Source organism: Podospora bellae-mahoneyi (genome assembly GCF_035222275.1).
Source record: "Podospora bellae-mahoneyi strain CBS 112042 chromosome 1 map unlocalized CBS112042p_1, whole genome shotgun sequence".
NCBI lineage: Eukaryota > Fungi > Ascomycota > Sordariomycetes > Sordariales > Podosporaceae > Podospora > Podospora bellae-mahoneyi.
Window position 1 is genome coordinate 5,006,218 of NW_026946359.1, and position 18,630 is coordinate 5,024,847.

The 18,630-nt window shown below is 53.4% G+C and overlaps 6 protein-coding genes and 1 non-coding gene across 7 annotated transcripts; 5 read left to right on the plus strand and 2 right to left on the minus strand.

Moving 5' to 3' along the window:
- Positions 1-799: 799 nt before the first annotated feature.
- WHI3 (cell cycle RNA binding protein whi3) lies at positions 800-2,512 on the plus strand (the record flags this gene model as incomplete). The annotated part of the gene is made up of 1 exon (XM_062874775.1): positions 800-2,512. One exon carries the CDS (start codon positions 800-802, stop codon positions 2,510-2,512), a length of 1,713 nt encoding a protein of 570 aa, XP_062737958.1.
- A 2,178-nt stretch (positions 2,513-4,690) lies between these two features.
- Positions 4,691-5,788, minus strand: QC761_114980 (uncharacterized protein; the record flags this gene model as incomplete). The annotated part of the gene is made up of 1 exon (XM_062874776.1): positions 4,691-5,788. The coding sequence occupies one exon, from the start codon at positions 5,786-5,788 to the stop codon at positions 4,691-4,693; it is 1,098 nt and encodes a 365-aa protein (XP_062737959.1).
- A 982-nt stretch (positions 5,789-6,770) lies between these two features.
- Positions 6,771-8,770, plus strand: HOM2 (aspartate-semialdehyde dehydrogenase). Its single transcript, XM_062874777.1, has 3 exons — positions 6,771-7,370; positions 7,458-8,450; positions 8,509-8,770. Exons 1-3 carry the CDS (start codon positions 7,343-7,345, stop codon positions 8,574-8,576), a joined length of 1,089 nt encoding a protein of 362 aa, XP_062737960.1. The 5' UTR covers positions 6,771-7,342; the 3' UTR covers positions 8,577-8,770.
- Positions 8,771-9,989: 1,219 nt separating this feature from the next.
- Positions 9,990-12,729, plus strand: RGD1 (Rho GTPase-activating protein; the record flags this gene model as incomplete). Its single annotated transcript, XM_062874778.1, has 6 exons — positions 9,990-10,382; positions 10,447-10,500; positions 10,571-11,189; positions 11,243-11,433; positions 11,487-12,396; positions 12,449-12,729. Exons 1-6 carry the CDS (start codon positions 10,257-10,259, stop codon positions 12,727-12,729), a joined length of 2,181 nt encoding a protein of 726 aa, XP_062737961.1. The 5' UTR covers positions 9,990-10,256.
- Positions 12,730-13,160: 431 nt separating this feature from the next.
- On the plus strand, positions 13,161-13,234 carry QC761_0016680. The gene has a single exon. It is a non-coding gene; the product is annotated as a tRNA-Asn (tRNA).
- Positions 13,235-13,868: 634 nt separating this feature from the next.
- On the plus strand, positions 13,869-16,097 carry AL1 (phytoene dehydrogenase AL-1; the record flags this gene model as incomplete). The annotated part of the gene is made up of 4 exons (XM_062874779.1): positions 13,869-13,905; positions 13,965-14,212; positions 14,266-15,090; positions 15,142-16,097. The coding sequence occupies 4 exons, from the start codon at positions 13,869-13,871 to the stop codon at positions 15,799-15,801; spliced, it is 1,770 nt and encodes a 589-aa protein (XP_062737962.1). The 3' UTR covers positions 15,802-16,097.
- TES1 (acyl-CoA thioesterase) lies at positions 15,965-18,177 on the minus strand. Its single transcript, XM_062874780.1, has 3 exons — positions 17,750-18,177; positions 16,635-17,543; positions 15,965-16,579 (listed from the first exon to the last, which is right to left on the minus strand). The coding sequence occupies exons 1-3, from the start codon at positions 17,849-17,851 to the stop codon at positions 16,526-16,528; spliced, it is 1,065 nt and encodes a 354-aa protein (XP_062737963.1). The 5' UTR covers positions 17,852-18,177; the 3' UTR covers positions 15,965-16,525.
- Positions 18,178-18,630: the final 453 nt, after the last annotated feature.

Genomic DNA, 18,630 nt, shown 5'->3' on the forward strand with positions numbered 1-18,630 from the left:
GCTCGTGCCTATCAGCAGCCAGGGCACAGGCTCCTCTTTTTTTTTTTCTGCGGCACTGGGCTGGGTACATTGCGACAGTACCGTGCCTCGACCCAACGGTACCTGTGGAAACTGGAACCCCCCCCCCTCCCCCCAGCATCCCATCATTTGATTGAAAGCCACCGGCCGTTCGCTCACTCGGCTGAGCACTGAGCACAGTCCCGTCCCAAATCCCGCTTTTGCAACAGCTCAATCCAGCACAGCACACAAAGCTGCCCCCTTCCCACCCACCCAATCTTTCTCCAACCCCCAACTTTTTTTTTCCCCAAACGTCGTTGTCCTCGTTTGCGCTGCTGTACCTGGCTGTGCTGCACCACTCCTCCACGGGCTGTCATATTGCGCGCCCCTCCACCCTCGTCATCACATCACCAATCTTTAATCATTTTTTTTCTCTTCGCCCACGTCTTTCAAGTTGTCGTCGCGTCTCCCTGTTCCATCTGCGCGCGCCCAGTTCCGACAGGCTGCCAGCGAGTCGGTTCAAATCAATTCGCACCGGCCCGCGACTCGCCCGCCCTGTCCATCCCAACCATCCACCATCCACCACACCGGACACCCCGACCCGACCAGACCAGGCCCGACCACATCGCCATCCGTACCTGACAGCTAACTGCTCCACTAGCACAGCTGTCGCTGGTCAATCCCGTCGCCCATCTCCACCCGTTCTTCCCAACAGCGCACACGCACTCACACTCGCACTCGATCGTCGCGATCGTCGCCCTGGCCGCTGTTGGATAACGCGACGTTGCATGCATCGTGAGGCATGCCTGGGGATCAGAATTCGGTCGGTGCATCCTCCAACGGACCGGCTCCCACTCCTCAATCATTTGCTTCTTTGACAAGCAACGGCAACGGTGTCAAGTCCTATCTCGCAACAACAGCCGCTTCTGCAAATTATGCAATGGCCGCCTCGAGCTTTCTCCCCGCGCAGCATCGGACTCCGGCGATAGGCAGCGGCTTGGGTACCTACCCGCCTGCCCTGCCAAAGGCCGACTCTTTTGACGCCAACGGCAATGGCCACGCGACCACCCCCCTCGGCACTCCGTTCTCTACCACCCCGCCCACCCTCTCCGCCGCCGTCATCCGGAACCTCCCCAACGACACGGACGAGAAGTTGTTGCGCGCCATGCTCGTGTTCTCTAAGGACCTCGCCAGCATCGAGTTCCTTCCCGACGACAAGGGCTTTCGCGCTGCTCACTTGAAGTTCAAGAGCCCCGCCGGCGCGCTCGAGGTCAAGAACAATCTTGACGGCAAGTCCAATCACTCCAACGACGCCGACATCATTGTCGAGATCATTGGCCCGACGAGCCCCTCGTCCATGGGCAAGCGATACCCGAGCGACGCGACCCTCCCGGTTGGCACACCCGCAACGGTCTCTGGCGGCCCCCCGACTGCGCCGTCGTCGCGCCAGCAGTCGCGATTCAACAGTCACTTCCACACTATTGAGAAGACAGCGGTGGGAAATAGCGCATACGCTGGTGACTTTCGAACGGCAGACGGCCGTTTTGACGTCTTTGGTCCTCAGTCGCCCATCGGAACGCACCCAAACGAGCGCAACGGCATGCTGGGCAAGTCGATGATTGACGCCACGAATGACGATGAGGACACGGCGCAGCTTCTCGGGAAAACCCACCTGTTTGCCGAGAGCGGCCTGCAACGCCGACAGACTGCTCCGCACATCCCTATCACGTCGCGCATGGCAAATATGTCTCTGAACATCAACACGCAGTCTGTCCAACCGATCGGTCAGTATGGCAATCACCAAGGCTTCGCCACCATGTCGCCAAGCATGATGACCTCGGTCGGCGGATTTCCCCTACCCCAACAATACAGGACACACATGCCGCCCGCTAACCCAGCCGATCAAAACCCGCCCTGCAATACCCTCTATGTTGGCAATCTCCCGGTCGATACGTCCGAAGAGGAGCTCAAACAGCTGTTCTCGAAACAGCGGGGTTACAAACGGCTTTGTTTCCGCACCAAGCAGAACGGACCCATGTGCTTTGTAGAGTTTGAGAACATCACCTTTGCCACAAAGGCGCTCAATGAGCTGTACGGTTTCCAGCTCCACAACAGTGTCAAGGGAGGAATCCGTCTGAGCTTCTCCAAGAACCCGCTTGGTGTTCGCACAGGTCAAGTGCCCGGCCAAAGCGGTCAAGGAGCACTGAATGGGCCGAACGGGGGACACGTCGGAGCCAACGGCTTCACCACAGCCAGCGGGCCGCCCCCAGGTCTCCCGGCACAGCCTCCTCCAGGTTTGGGCCTGAACAGAGCCGGGTTCTCGAGCTCGCCCGGGCTTTCCAACCCGTACTCGTCTCCGACCTACTCGAGTCCCTCCACAGATGTTTATGATCAGTGGAACAACAACCTAATGTACGGCAACGGCAACAGCGCACACATGATGGGCGCCAACGGCAACAACGGGTACATGATGGGCTCGAGCGCGACCTACCCCAGCCACATGATGGGTAGATGAGTGCCTCCTGATCATGCCGTCAACAGAACATGATGTTTCGCTTGCTATTTCGGTTTATCATCTCGCATGTTACCACAGCGACTGGGCCTTCTGCTCTTTCCAAGGGTCTTGGTCCGTGGCATTGCGTGGCATAGCCTCGGTATTGGGTGGAAAGCGGCTTGACTTGTTGCTGATTGCATCAAATTGGTGTCTTTGCAATTGTTGCTGGGAGGAAAGCGAGGTTTCGACGGCGTCTCTCGAATTTTTTTTTCTCCATTCTTCCATTCCCCCCGCTGGTATGATTATCACCATACAGCGCTTGTTGCATTTTTCGGTACTCTTTTATGTGTTTATTTGTTTATTTTTGCTCATTTCGACGGGCACAAGGGAGTTTTTTTTTTTTTTTAGAGTGATATCATCATTATACCAGACGCATTGGGAGAGTGCTTTTGGCTTTTTCCGGCCCTCCTTTGGGGCGATTTGTCCTCACGGCACAATCGGCTCTTGGTTTCACGCATTACAACACCACCATACTGTCAAAGCGGCGGCGTAAAGGGGTCAGGGAGGAAAGGGTGGGTGGGGGTAATCATGGCCAGTGGCGTATAGCATCGGTTCATCATTACACCAACAAGCGAAGCATATTCTGGTGACACGCATTTTGTTGAAGGGTTTTTTTTTTTATTTTTTTTATTTTTTTTGGAGGGAGTTCTGGTAAAGTTGATGTGGCTTTTACACACCTGGGTGGGAAGCGGGATTTGTCTTTCCAGAATTTCTGTTAAAGCGAGGGCAACGGGGGAGGTTAGGAATCGGGTATAGGAGGTGGGAGGTTTGGGGGTGGGTGTTGGGAAAAGAAGGAGTTGTGGTTTGTTTGTAACCTGTACGACTGCAATGTTAGTTGGGAAGGGGATATCAAAACAAAAAGGAGGTCGGTGGGTTAGAAAAGGGGGAGGGGAAACTCGATTCAAAATGCGGAAAAAAAAAGAAAAACAAGAAAAATCATCTCAACACGCAAACATACGGGACCACCATAGTACGGAACCACAACACGCACATCTTGGGATAACTGGTAAAAGAAATGGCACGGGAAAGGAGGGGCTAAGCACTTGATACATACTCTATTCTTTTTTTCTTTCTTTTTTTCTTTTTTTGCTCTTTCTACACATAAAAAACGGATCGCATGCAAAGGATTTTTCCGCACAACACTGATTTCATTGTTTTTTTGGGTTGGATGGTTTTTGCATTCGAGATGGCCATTTGACCCCCGGATTGCTGTTATTTTTGTCATTCTTCTCCAGAGCACTCGCTGCTGTCTTTTTTTGGCCTTCCTGTTGTGAAAGTTTCTTTGAGAGCGATGGCAGACAATATATTCCAAGTGGTTACGCATAACGTTGGAGGATACCCTAGTGTCAGCAATGCCATATAAGCGGTTGCTTCTTGTGACAATTGTTTGTTTTCATAGCCGTGGTGTTTTGAAACTTGGTGTGATTTGCGTTCAGTATGTTTGTGCATCTAGTACAGGCTGATGGGCTGTCTTGGTGGTGAATGGCGATGTTTTTTTAGGTTCTAATGGTTATGCTATGCGTCTATGTCGTGAAGAGAGTTAAGAATTAATAGGATGAATGCCTCGAAGGTTAGGTAGATAGATGTATAATTTTCAATATGTTGAATGTCATCTTGATCAGAGGACCTCAGAATCATGATTACCTGCTTGGGGGTTGTCTTGAGAAGTTTGTCGACGAGTTTTACAGATTACTAGACCGTCTTTAAATCCTTTTCAACCCTTCATACCAGTCTCTTGATTATCTATTTGGGACTCATGATCAAAGAGAGGCCGCCTAATTTAAGTGATAAAGCGACACGGTGGGGAATATGGAATTATTAGGACGAGGTGGGAGAAGATATGCCCAGAAAACTCAGGCTCAGGGTCTTCATCAGCCATTACACAACCGCGATTCTCGGACGCTGAAATCTCAGGAAAAAGTATGACATCAGCAGCACAATATCATCGGCCTAAATTTGCAAAAAAAAAAAGAAGAAGAAGAAAAAAGAAGAGGGTATATATATACTCGGAAACAAACCTTCCCAACAAGGCTTGACAGCCAACATGAACAAAACACATCATCAAACAAACGCTCCGCTCTGCTCAAGTCACAACTCAAACTCCCTCCCGCCACCTTATAAACCCCCGCTCAGTTCACCTCACCTCGCCTTCTTCCCGAGTACATAAATCCCCCACAAATCCCTCACCACCCCCACCCAACCCGCCAGGCTCTTCATCACATTCATCATCCCAACATACCTCCAAACAAAACTCTCCACCCTCTCAAAATCCTCCGCGTAGACTTCCCAAACCGCCTGCACCCTCTCCCCCTCCCCCCCGGGGTTCGTCGGCGCCTCAGCAACCAGCCTCGTGACCCCATCCCCACCCTCCACAACCCTCATCTTCGGCCCAACAACCAACGCCCTTCCCCTGATGCCCTCATCAGCCATAAGCCTCGTCGCGGCATCAACCACGTCCCCCAACTCGGCCTTTGGCGCCCCAGCCAGCAAGGCGATCCCGCTCGCCGGAAGAAGAGGTGTGTCCACAAAGTAAGGGTTCACACAATTCACCCTCACCCCCCTTGTCCAGCTCGTCCCCCTCAGCGCCCTGAACAGTCCCATAACCCCGTGCTTGGAGGCGGTGTACTCGGTCTGTCCCGGCAAGGGGGCAATGCCGGCGATGCTGCTGACGAGCAGGATATGTCTGTCCCTCCCTGTCCCGTTCCGAGGGAGGTAGAACATGGCCAGGTGGACCGTGTATGCCACACCCGTGAGGTTCACCTCCAGCACCTTCAACATCGGCTCCTCCGGCTCGCTGTTTTCTGTTTTGCTGCCGTTGCGGCGGGGGGAGTCGAAGCTGTTGTCCATGTCCACCACCCCCGCGGCGGCGACTACGCCTTCTATGCCCCCCGTGGGGGAATTGGCGACGGCGAACTTGAAGAGGGAGAGCTGGTCAGTCCAGGAGGTGACGTCGCAGTGGTGGTGGTGGAAGGTTTGGGTTGGGTAGGCAGTGCGTAGCTCGGCGACGAGGGCGTGGCCTAGGCTGTCGTTGACGTCACCTATGAAGATGTGAGACCCAAAACTTGCCCAGTGCCGGGCGAAGGCTGCGCCGAAGCCGGAGGCGCCGCCAGTGATGAGGATTGTTTTGCCCGAGAGGGAGGTGGTGGAGTAGGGGGCGGTGGTGTCGACTGGGGAGGATTGGCGGACTTGGGAGACGATGGACCAGGAGCCGTCGTCTTGGTCGGTGGTGAAGACCATGGTTTGAGATTCGGGGGAGGGTGTTGAATCTGAGAGGGGAGTTAGCAATGAGGTTCATGTGGCAGGAGGGAGGTGACATATGGGCATCAATGGTCCACCGCCAATCTCAGCCTCACCATTCCGGCCGAGGGGCTAGACCATGGACTTGAGACGGGGAAAGGGGGGGGGGGAAGGGGGGTAACATACACGTATATACTAGTCCAGACCAAGTGACAAATCCTCACGATGGACCAAAATATAACGTAACAGAACAAGCTCAAAACATCACCAGAAAAGAAAAACCAGAACCAGCTAGATTAAACGAAGCCTGAAGTAGTTATAGGTGAAAGCCCTCTGGTGGGTCAACCCATGCGCTACTCCCAATGATAGACATCCAAGCCATCCTTGCTTGTCACCACTTGTCAGCAGCCAAAGAGGATCCAACCTGCAAGGGTGTGCGCAAATGCAAGATGTGCAGGGGACATGACAAGCGGGACTTGCATTTTGGGGAATAGCCCATCCGAAAAGATAAAAAAACCAACCTGCTCGAGATACTACCATCACTGTGTCTAGCATCTCACAATTGGGGCCGTGTTACCCATCCACAGCACCAATCCACTGGTAAACACGTCGCACAAAAAATTAGCTTTTCCCTTGGAAAGAGGGGGGGGGGTGTGATGTAACCCGCCTATAAGCCATGTAAACTGGGTACCTATCCTGAATCCTTTCTATCGGTGTGGCTGTTGTACGCTAGGAACAAAAAAAGTGGTTATTTACGAGTAGCTGAAAAAAGGCTGGCCGCCACGAATTTTCTGTTGAGAATACAACCCGACAGCGGCAGGATCTAGCCGTGACTCAGCTGACATACATCAGAGACTCATCAGAGACCCAAAAAAAAAACTGACATTTTACCAAGACGAGACATTCGCGGGCTGATATAAAACTCCCCGGGCTTATCTCCGTGATATTGACGGGTGTGGAGTTTTTTGTTTCTTTAAAAAGGCAGAGAGCAAGATCCAGTCGGGCAGGTGCTTCAATTTTCGGCTTTCAACAACAATCGCTTGTCTTTCTCGGCCCGGGGGCGGCTTGTTGGATCGGCTTTGACCGCGGTGAAGGTGTGGAATTGTAAGTAGGGGGATTCAATTGGGCACTCGGTGCAATCTTTTGCCCGGATGTTGTTCATCCATTTGACTGCCCCGCCCGACGTTGAAGATGATGTCAAAAGTTCAAAACCACCAGCCTCGAAGAGATGGAATCCCAGCCCTACGGTGTCCCCAGTGCCCCACGGCCCGCTTGTCTGGCGGGACCCCTGCGCTAAGTCCCGCTGCGGTTAGCGAGACGTCACCCGGGCACCCCACCCACGTTTCTCAGCGTGTGCCCAGTCCGATTGCGGGGCATTGGCGGGGCCCCGGGCGAGATGGAACGGCGAGCGACAAAAAGTTCAAAACCTTGGGGGCGACTGACTCACCTAATGTTTTCCCCCTTCATATATCCAGTACCTAGTGTCGCCGGTCGGGGAGTTTTTCCACTTCTTTTTAGACTCGAGCTGATATATACATCCTAAATCTACCCAACATGTCTCAATTGCCCGTTAAGAACGTCGGTACGTCCCTCTGCGCGCGTCCCTGAGCTTTGGTTTACCCCGCCATCGTCCGAGGAACCTTGAGAACTGACGGTTACCCCTGAACAGGTGTGCTTGGCTGCACTGGTTCGGTCGGCCAGCGCTTCATCCTGCTCCTCCAGCAGCACCCGTCACTCAAGCTCGTAGGCTTGGGTGCCTCGTCTCGTTCCGCCGGGAAGAAGTACCGCGATGCTGTCAGGTGGAAGCAGGCACAGCCCATTGCTCCCGATGTCGGCGACCTGATCGTTCGCGACTGCAAGGCCGGCGAGTTCGCCGACTGCGACATTGTCTTCAGCGGCCTCGACAGCGACGTCGCCGGTGACATTGAGAAGGAGTTCCAGAATGCCGGCCTTGCCGTCTTCTCCAATGCGAAGAACTACCGCCGCGATCCCCTCGTCCCCCTGGTCGTCCCTACCGTCAACCTCGACCATCTCAACCTTATTCCCCACCAGCAAAAGACGCTTGGCCTGAACAAGGGCTTCCTCGTGTGCAACAGCAACTGCGCCGTCATTGGGCTCGTCATCCCCTTCGCCGCCCTGCAGGCGCGTTTTGGCAAGATCGATACCGTCTCCGTCGTGACCATGCAGGCCGTGTCGGGTGCGGGATACCCCGGTGTTAGCAGCATGGATATCATTGACAACGTGGTGCCCTTCATTTCTGGCGAGGAGGACAAGCTCGAGACGGAAGCACAGAAGATTTTGGGCAGCATCAACGCCGAGGCGACCGCCTTCGAAGATCAGAAGACGTTGAGAGTCTCGGCAGCCTGCAACCGGGTCCCCGTGTTGGATGGTCACACCGCATGTGTGTCCCTGCGATTCGCCCAGCGCCCTCCCCCAACGGCCGAGCAGGTGAAGGAGGCCATGCGGGAATATGTCTCCGAGGCACAGCGGCTGGGATGCCCCTCTGCTCCTGAGCCACCCATCAAGGTGTTCGACGAGCCCGATAGGCCGCAGCCCAGACTGGACCGCGAGCTCTCGAAGGGTTACACCGTCAGCGTGGGTCGTGTCAGGGAGGACGACAGTGGTATCTTTGATATCAAGTTTGTTGCCCTGAGCCACAACAGTAGGTCTTTTCCTCTCTGAGAAGTGATGCGATGAAGTGGTTGCTGACATTGTTATAGCTGTCATTGGTGCCGCCGGTTCTTCTATCGTCAACGCTGAGGCTGCGGTGCTCAAGGGTTTCGTCTAAGCTATGAAGAATATATCATGATGAATGTACGGATGGGAAGAGGCATTGATACGGAGTTTCTAGGCATGGTTTAAAAGTGGCAATCAAAACTTCATCAGCGGTCCATTGAGGACGAGGTAACAAACCGCCAGGTTAGTTATGCTTGATTCCTGCGAGGCAATATGTTTTGGGTGATCTGGTTGGTCGTGTGTGATGCTCAAAACGTGTTTTTTGGACACTGCGCGTAACCGCTTTCTTGTGGTAACTGGGCATGTCTCGAATAAGCTCTCTTGAGAAATCTTCCTCGTGATGCAAGGTCCGTGTAACGGTGGCCGGCTGGCCCCGGGCCACCGGGTCCGGGGTTTGAGTGAGTCGGGCCCGGCCGAATGGGGACGAGATCTCAGCGGGCCGGTGGTGGAACTCGGAACTGTCCCAGTACAGAACAACCCCACGAAGCGGTGAGAAACCAACGACGTCAACTGTGGGCATGTTTTGAACCCTTAAAATTTCTCAGCCTGGTCTTTTGAGTTGAACTGAACTGCGGCCACTAGCATGGGGTGACGTCCGTCATCTGGTGCATGCCAGATGTCAAGCTTTGCGAACAGACAGGGAGATAGTCGGGGCCAGAAGTTCTTTGCGCACTGTTTTCGAATATTCCTTGAGTCTTGACTTTGGTGGACAGACAGGTTGTACCACGGTCAGGGTCGTCTGACCTGCGTAGCCGTTGCGCATGTGTCTTGCAGCGGTAGAGCCATGGTTAGTCACAGGTAGTATCTGGCGATGAGTGTTGCTTCGAAAGGTGGGCGATGAGACCAGGTGGACCATGAAAAGTGCCAAAAGTGACCCTTTGTTTACCCCAGGTCCAGGGTTGTCGAAGTTGAGGAACCACATCTTCAAAGCTCGGGCCTCAGTCCCCGGTTCAGGGGACTTCGCTACGATGTGTTTTGAGTGATCGTCGTCAAGGGTCCAACTCTTATGCTGCCCGTCAGCAGATGATCCGGGTTTTGGAGTAAAATGCAGGACCGTGTTTGTTTTCTTTCAGGGTGTTCGAGGCAGGGTTGAAACTGCTGTGGTTCATGCACTGACTTGGCCTTCAACAAGGTCTTGATACTCCGTACACCGAGGCCTGTTCCTGCACATGTGCCATCTTGGGGGGGCACGAGAAGACCGTCGAGTTACAAATTTGATATTCGGGGTTTGATTAAGTAAACAAGAGGGAAGATTTGCCCTGAAAGTCAGAATGAAGCTTCAGGATGAGAGCACACCCAAAGGCAGTTGATGTCAAGGGGGCACATCTCTGATCTAGAACATCTTCAACAAGATGGGAATCCTAATTATGGCGGGGTTGTAGATGTGGCGCTCGGGCCACAGCAAGGATCTAGCTTCTTTAATGAGCACGCGTGGGCGCGAAGCCGCAGCCAGAGTCCGCGTTGTTTCCACTCTGGCAACGTCTTTGGATTGGTCCCATATCCCGACCCGATGCTCCCGACCAGGGGGAGTGTCTCCTCTACACTACAATACGGATACTAACCACTGTTCAGTGGGACTGCTTGTGTCGTATGTGTGTTGCGTAATGCCAGGACTGCCGACTTGAACTTCTCCGATCTCTTGTCTCTCACCGCACCGATCAAATACCATCCCTAGCAGACCACCACTGTCGCCAACAGCTTGTCGCAATTATCTCCTCAATTCCTCGTAACCATGTCCCTTGGAGGAGACACCACCACCGGGACCGCCCCAGAGCAGGGCGCCACTTCGCCAATATCAGCGCCGCAGACTCAGAGCGATGAACCATCGCCACAGGTCCAAGATGTTCTTTCATCAGAGGTGCGCAGACTTGTTCTAGAGTTAGGAGCCAGGAGTCTGGAAGCTGACCCCGCATGTTAATCAGATCGGTATCTCGGTGATGTTAAACCGACTGAAGCAGAGCATTGCTTCTGCCAAGGTGCGATTCCTCTCCAATATTAGCCGGTAGCTTGAACAACTACTGACTTTTGCTTGTCTGAATGGTGTAGGAGTTTTCCAATTTCCTGAAGAAACGATCGGCGCTCGAGGATGAACATGCGAATTCGTTAAAGAAGATATGCCGGCAGTCACAAGAGAGTATGGCCCGATCCGAGCATCGTGGCGGATCTTTTGCGACAGCATACGAAGAGATGATGGCCATTCACGACCGAATGGCGGACAACGGGCTGCAGTTTGCTATGTCCCTGCATCAGATGTCCGAGGACCTTCAGGAACTGGCTGCCATCGCCGAGAAGTCTAGAAAGGGATGGAAACAAAATGGCCTCTCTGCCGAACATCGCGTGGTCGAACTTGAGACGGCTATGAGGAAGTCCAAAGCCAAGTACGACTCTCTTGCTGAAGAATATGACCGGGCCCGCACCGGAGATACTACTGGGCGCCAGGGAGGCAAGGTGTTTGGGTTGAGGAGCCACAAGTCAGGCGCACAGCACGAGGAGGATCTGCTACGAAAGGCCCAAGTTGCGGATCAAGACTATCAGACAAAGGTGCAAGTTGCCCATACCGAACGAAAGGAGCTGCTTGAAAGGACGAGGCCTGAGACGGTCAAGGCGCTGCAAGATATCGTCAAGGAGTGTGATTCGGGGTTAGTGCTGCAGATGCAGAAATTTGGTAAGTGCGCTTTTTCATCTCTTTCTCGTTGACAAATATTGACAAAACTGTAGCCTCGTTCAATGAAAAACTGGTCCTCAGCAATGGCCTTAGTATCAGCCCCTTGAAGAATGGATCTGAGGGACGCAGTCTCCGCGAGTCGATTCTGTCCATTAATAACGACAAGGATTTGAATGACTACCTGGCCAGCCAACATGCCAAGGTGCCGCCAAAGGCTTCTCTGCCGCAGTATGAACACAATCATGTATGTCACGTTTCTGACAGTCATCTGCTCACACCTGCTAACATACCGTCCAGCTCATTGATGCCTCGACTCGTGCTCCAGCAACAACTTACACACAAAAACAGTCACAAACCCCTAGCTCTGCCCAGCCCCCGCTTCCACAACCCGGAATGTTTCAACAAAACGCGAGGACGAGCACTTTCTCTGAGACTGTTGCCAATGTCCAAAACCAAGGCCCGTATGGTCATAACTATGGCCAGAGTACCAGCTCGATTCCCATATTAGGTAATCCCTCCTCTCAAGCACTGCACGAGAGGAGTTTCAGTCACGGGAGCGCAATGGGACCAGGACCTGGATCGGCCAGCCAACAACAGTATGGACAGCGTGGTTCGACGCCCCAACAAACACAACCACCACCTGGGTTGAGATTTAATGGAGCATACAACTCTCCCTCGTCCCGCGACGGGCCTCCACAACTTGGTGCTCTTCCTTTCCAATCTTCCCAGACCCAGCAGCCTCAACAAACCAATTTCAGCCAGCTTCCTTCGCAGCAAACCGCCAGCGGCCCGGTATCCAACTCACTTCAACAACATCCGGTCGTCCCTCCGCAAGCTCATCGGAACTCGCCTCCCATTGCACCTCAGATGGCACCATCTCGTCCCGTGTTTGGTGTCAGTCTCACCAGATTGTACGAGCGGGATGGCTTGGCCGTGCCGATGGTGGTATATCAGTGCATCCAGGCGGTGGATTTGTTTGGTCTGAACGTTGAAGGCATCTATCGACTTTCGGGTTCTGTACCGGCCGTCAACAAGCTCAAGACTCTGTTTGATACGGACTCGAGCTCCAGCAATCTCGACTTTAGAAACCCGGAGAACTTCTTCCATGATGTCAACAGTGTTGCTGGCTTGTTGAAGCAGTTCTTCCGGGATCTGCCTGATCCGCTGATGACGAGGGAGCATTACAGTGCCTGCATTGATGCAGCTAGTAAGTATCGCATGGTCTCTCTTCCATTGGTTATCACTAACCAGTACACCAGAAAACGAAGATGACATTGTGCGTCGCGACTCGCTCCACGCAATCATAAACAACCTTCCGGACCCAAACTACGCCACACTTCGGGCTCTTACTCTGCATCTTCACAGGGTCATTGAGAATTCGGGGGCAAACCGCATGAGCTCGCAGAACCTGGCCATTGTGTTCGGTCCCACGCTCATGGGCACGGCACCGGGGTCGGCCATAGCGGATGCCGGCTGGCAGGTGCGTGTTATTGACACGATCTTGCAGAACACGTTTCAGATTTTTGATGAAGATGACTGAGTTGGTTTGGCGGGCCTGTAATATGGGATGTGTGTGTGTATCTACTCTTGATCATCACTTGTATTTGGGCAGCCCGGAGCGGAAGGACTTTGCTTGTTTGGTCATGTTGGGGACGAGGGATTTGCATTGGCATGGCGGTATTGTGTGTCGATATTTTGAAGGGCACAGCATATCGCCGAGGAAGATTTTGTACAGTTTCGATGTAGCTACTTGGTAGAGATAGGGATGGGGTGATGGGAGTTTGTAGTGGCGGAATGTGATTGAAACAGGTGTGTAGGCATGTTGGGGGCTATTTGGTCACCATGGTAAGGTGGAAGTTGGGGTAGGGACATTGTGTAGGTTGCAGGACATATAGAGTTCCCCTAGAATGCACTGTGGCAGAACAGAACCATGAGCCATTGTTCTACATCATGAAGTATACACCAATCAAATCCTCTGTGGCGCAATTGGCTAGCGCGTCTGACTGTTAATCAGGAGGTTGGAAGTTCGAGCCTTCCCGGAGGAGATACTTTTTGGTCTGTTCCGTTCTTTTTTGGACCGTTTTCCATCAAACTGGTTAATTTCCCACTTTCGGACCTCGCCAGCAAATGGGATTGGTGGATCGAGTTTGCAACATGCCATTTCCATCTGGGTAAGGTGGGGTTCCTCTCGGCGGGATCGTGCACGTCATCGTTGCGGGATCCTTCTTTTTGGTGGTGAATCCGATCTGCGCTGGGCTTGGCCGGCTCGGCATCGCTACAATCGCCTGCAAACGACAAACGAATTGAAGGTTCGATCTGGATTCAAGGGGGCATTGCCAGGGGGTGAGAGTTGGATCGTAAACGTGTAATGGATATGGTGATGGATAAGGGAGGGAGAAGAGAGGGAAAGGTTTGGTTTAAATAGCTGATGTGGAAGGAGGTTTGTTGTTGTTCAGGTTCCGGACTGCTTCTTGTATCACAACAACCACCTTTTCTATTTACTCGATCCGGCGACCGTTCAGGAACACATTGCTAGATGTTGGTTTGATTCTGCGCCGTCTTAAAGATTATTAGTGCACGAGTTTCGGAAGCGGCGTTTGAGATCGGCTTGCTTCTGTGGTTCCCCTTCTTCTCTCATACTTACTTAGACTTCTGCTGTCATTGCTCACTGCCGAAAAGATGGCGAATGAGAAGCCAAGGACCGCGATTGTCATCGGTAAGACAGTTTTCTCTGAACGTGAGACACGACAGGATTCCTGACACTACTTACTACAGGCGCTGGAGCTGGTGGAATTGCCATTTCTGCACGTTTGGCAAAGGCGGGGTTGAAGGTCACGGTTCTGGAAAAGAACGACTTCACGGGTGGGAGATGCAGTATCTTCAGGTCCAAGGCCGGGTTTCGTTTTGACCAAGGCCCTTCGTTGCTGCTGCTGCCAAACTTGTTTCGTGAGACTTTTGCGGATTTCGGCACCACACTCGAGGCTGAGGGTGTAGAGCTGCTACAGTGCTTTCCCAATTATGATGTTTGTATACCCCCCTACCACGTTATTGCTAGTAGCGTACTAACGTTGCCCAGATTTGGTTCTCTGATGGCGCTGTCTTCAGAAGCAGCACTGACACAGCTGCCATGAAAAGAGAGATCGAGAAGTGGGAGGGGCCAGATGGTTTTCAACGGTATCTCAACTGGCTGGCAGAAGCTCACGGTCACTACGAGATCAGCCTGCAGCATGTCCTACATCGCAACTTCACCAACCACGCCCAGCTTGCCGACCCAACTTTCGTCGCACCCACCATCGCCCTTCACCCGCTCGAAAGCATCTGGAGCCGAACCACTCGTTACTTCTGGTCAGACCGTCTCCGGAGAGTATTCACCTTCGCCACCATGTACATGGGCATGTCACCTTACGACGCCCCCAGCACCTACAGTCTTCTGCAGTACACCGAGCTTGCCGAAGGCATCTGGTACCCCAAAGGCGGCTTTCAAACCATCCTCGCGGCCATCGAACGTATTGGCCGTCGTCTAGGCGTGCAATACTGCCTCAACACCCCCGTAGCTAAAGTCCTAACTGGCGGACCAGACGGCAAGACCGCCACGGGAGTCCTTCTGGAGTCTGGCGAGAAGCTGGAGGCCGACCTCGTCATTGTCAACGCTGATCTTGTTTACGCCTACAACAACCTCTTCCCTCAAGAATCCGAGAACAAATCCGTCGGCCCAACAATCACCCCTTACGCCAAGGACCTCTCCAAGCGTGAAGCCTCCTGCAGCTCCATCTCCTTCTACTGGAGTTTCTCCAAAAAGATCCCCGAGCTGGGCACCCACAACATTTTTCTCGCGGATGAGTACAAGGAGTCGTTTGATGCCATTTTCAAAAGGCACACTCTCCCATCTGATCCATCTTTCGTATGCCCCGCCCCCTTTCTTCCACAAACCATTCACTAACATGTCTCCAAGTACATCAATGTCCCCTCCCGCGTCGACCCAACAGCCGCACCTCCAGATAAGGACGCCGTAATCTGCCTCATCCCCGTAGGCCACCTCTCCGTCACGCACCCGGCCTCCTCCTGGCCCTCCCTCGTCGCCTCGGCCAAAAAGGCCGTCCTGGCCACGGTAGAGAAGCGCACCGGCCTCAAGAACCTCGAATCGTTGATCATGGAGGAAACGATCAACTCTCCCCCTGAATGGCAGGCCAAGTTCAACCTCGACCGCGGCGCCATCCTGGGCCTGTCCCACTCCTTCTTCAACGTCCTCTCCTTCCGCCCGAGGACGAGGGCGAAGGGGGTGAGGAATGCGTATTTTGTCGGGGCGAGCACGCACCCTGGCACGGGGGTTCCGATTGTCCTTGCCGGGGCGAAGATTACGGCGGAGCAGATCTTGGGGGATAAGAATATGGAGGTTCCTTGGGTGCCGCTGAAGGAGTGGAAGGGGGATGTGCAGGCGAAGCAGGGCAATGAAAAGAGGGGGGGAGGGAGGTTGGACTTGGTGAAGAGGCCGTTGTGGACGGATGATTGGAATTTGTTTTTGTGGAGTGTGATTGGGTTATTGGGGGTGGTGGTGGTTTTCCTTGCTGGACCGGCTGCTTGGGGGAACGGGGGGTTTGTGGGGGATTGGTAAAGGGTAATGATAATATGGGGGGAACCATGGGCGTGGGATTTTCTTTTTCGGGGGGTTATGGTTTTGGGTCGGGATTTTGTGTATTTATTTCTGCTTATAGAAAGCTTGTTTGTACTTGCTTCGGAGGATCAAGACTTGTTCGACACCTGCGGAGAATGTTGCAATGTGGTCGAGGGCAACGACCCTCTCGATTGTTTGTTTGCTTTCGCATCACCACAACTACAGCATCGTACATCAACGGCCAAAAGAAAATTAAGACACCCACCCACCTGTCAGTGACTTCCAGAGGTACCAACTATCCAGCACAAAATGGCAAAAAATCAAAAAGCTCACCAAGCCACCTAGGGTGGACTCGATTACGAAAACCTCCAAAGGTTTTACTCCAAGAAAGACTCGAACGGACACCCCTCTTGGTGACTCTTTGGTCCTTACCCAAGTCGATGCCGCGACTCCCACACACTGCTAAGCCATTTGGCAAGAGCAGAGCCAGGAGTCTCGTTCGGTGAACAGAGCAGTGGTTGACCTAATATGTAAACCGTGCATTCGTGGGGTTGCTCTGCCTATGTTCGCCACTTTTCCACGACCTCATCTTCTCTCCTGGCAGCTAGCTGTCTTCTGTGTGGCCCCTGCTTGAACAAACGGTATTCAACATTACAAGAGGGCAACTCCCCTCTTCTATCTTCAATGTGTAAACAAGGGTCTAGCCCACAAACATATCATTAATCTACAACTTCGACTCCTTCGCTTCCTTTTCAGGCGGCTGCAACCTCACAAGACCCTGCCACACAGCGTTAGCATCCGTCACGTCACTCTCGAAGCAGAAAAAGACTCACCTCCTGCACACAAGTAGCCAACAACGTCCCGTCCTTTGCAAAAATCTTCTGCATCACCACCCCCCTCCCATCCCCAGCCCACGGACTCTCCATCTCATTCATCATCCACTCATCCGCCTTGACCCTCTTCGGCTCGTGGAAATAAATCGTATGGTCCAAGCTCACCATCATGCCCAACGTCGGTCGTCCAGCCATATCCCTCGGATCATCACCCATCCCCTCCCACTGATGCAGCGTCCTGACCTTCTCCTGCATGTCGGGCTTCAGCTTGTCAAAGTCTTCTGGTTTGAACTGGGGAAACCTCCACAGGTTATGAAGTCTAGTTACGGTGCCGATGAAGTAGCTGTCGCTGATGTAGGCCAAGGCCTCGAGATGAGCGGCGGTGCCACCGGTGATTTTCCCTCTTGACCGCAGCCATTGGCGTGTCTTTTTATCGCGGGGATCGGTGGACGTGCCGCTGGGGGAAATGATTTGGATCTGTGTTCCTTGGAAGGGGCCTTGGGTCATGGAGGGGGGTTCACCGTCGTAGTCGTCCGGCGGGGGTTGGACGGGGAGTTTGGTGGCTGGGTCGATGGGCATAGCGCTGGAGTGGGAGACTTGTGTTCCCGGGGCACCGGAGGAGCCATCCTTGACAAAGGAGATGGTGGTGGTGAAGATGCAGCGGCCCCGTTGGCGGGCCTGGACGGTGCGAGTTGCGAAGCTGCGGCCGTCGCGGACCTGCTCAACGTGGAAGAGGATGGGGAGGTTGGAGGCGCCGGCGAGGAGGAAGTAACAGTGGCAGGAGTGGGGGAGGAAGTCGTCGGCTACGGTGCGCTGAGCGGCGGCGAGGCACATGGCGATTACGGCACCGCCGTAAATGCCACGAGCTCCCGGCGGGTGCCAGGGTTTGCGGGCATTGGTGAAGATGTTCTGGGGGCGGAGGTTAGCATTTTGGATGGCTCGTATTGGTGGTTCTGTGAGGTGAAGAAGGATTGGGTGTGAGAATCACGGCTTATGGCACATGAGGCCATCCGGGAAGGATATCCCGGTTGAAATGATTCTCATGAGACACAATGGAAGCAGTGAGATTGAGATATCCATGACTTGCCGTCGGCAAGTCAGCCACTCTCACTTACAGGACCTAACACAGCCAACTCTGTCACTTCCAAGACATTTTCAATGGGCGCCTTGTTGGGGTCGGGAGGTGGCGGCCTGAGCAATGTTGCGCGGTTCTCCATGGTGCGGGTGGCCCGGATATCTTGTCGCGCTCCTATATATATGACGAAATACCACCAAGTGAGTGATTGTACAAGACTGGTGGTGATACGGAGGACGGTGCGGCGTGCAAAACAGTCAAAAAGACACAGGCAAGAGAAAACAGCAGGCAATGAGATAAGGCGAATGGTGATATTACAGGACAGGAAACAGTGTTTTCCTTTTAAAAGAACAAGCGCGGCTTGGAGCTGATGGGTTGGAGATAATCCCAACGTTGCTTTTACCGAGGCTCCTCGGTGCTGGCTGCCGTTAGAGAGAAGTTCGGTCGGTAACAGCCGTCGCAGCCCTGAGGTGGCACGCCCAGGCCTGTGTCATTGCCAACCCTGCCAATGGAGGAAGCCCCGAACCTGGTCCTGGACCCTGGGGTTGTTTAGTTGAATACCGATAGGGGTATTTTGATAGAAGGGTACTGAACATGGATGGTCAGTGTCAGTGTGTGAACCTCATCTTGAATCGAGTCTGAGAGCTTTTTTACTTTCTAGAACGCAATTGCACATCTCCATTAAATTCAAGCAATTCCACCTCACGTCCAAAGTGCTATTTATTCTCATGTGAATTCATGTTCTTGATGGCTGTGGCTCAAAATGCTGCCTACAAGCATATTCAGTAAAGATGCTATTTTGGGCCATGTCGTTTTGAAACCCCAGGCGCAGGTTTCAGCGTCTCACCCCGCTAAACTCCACTGCCAACAGCACACTCGGCCGCCGGGCCAACCTGTCTGACAGGGTGACAGCTCGAGAAC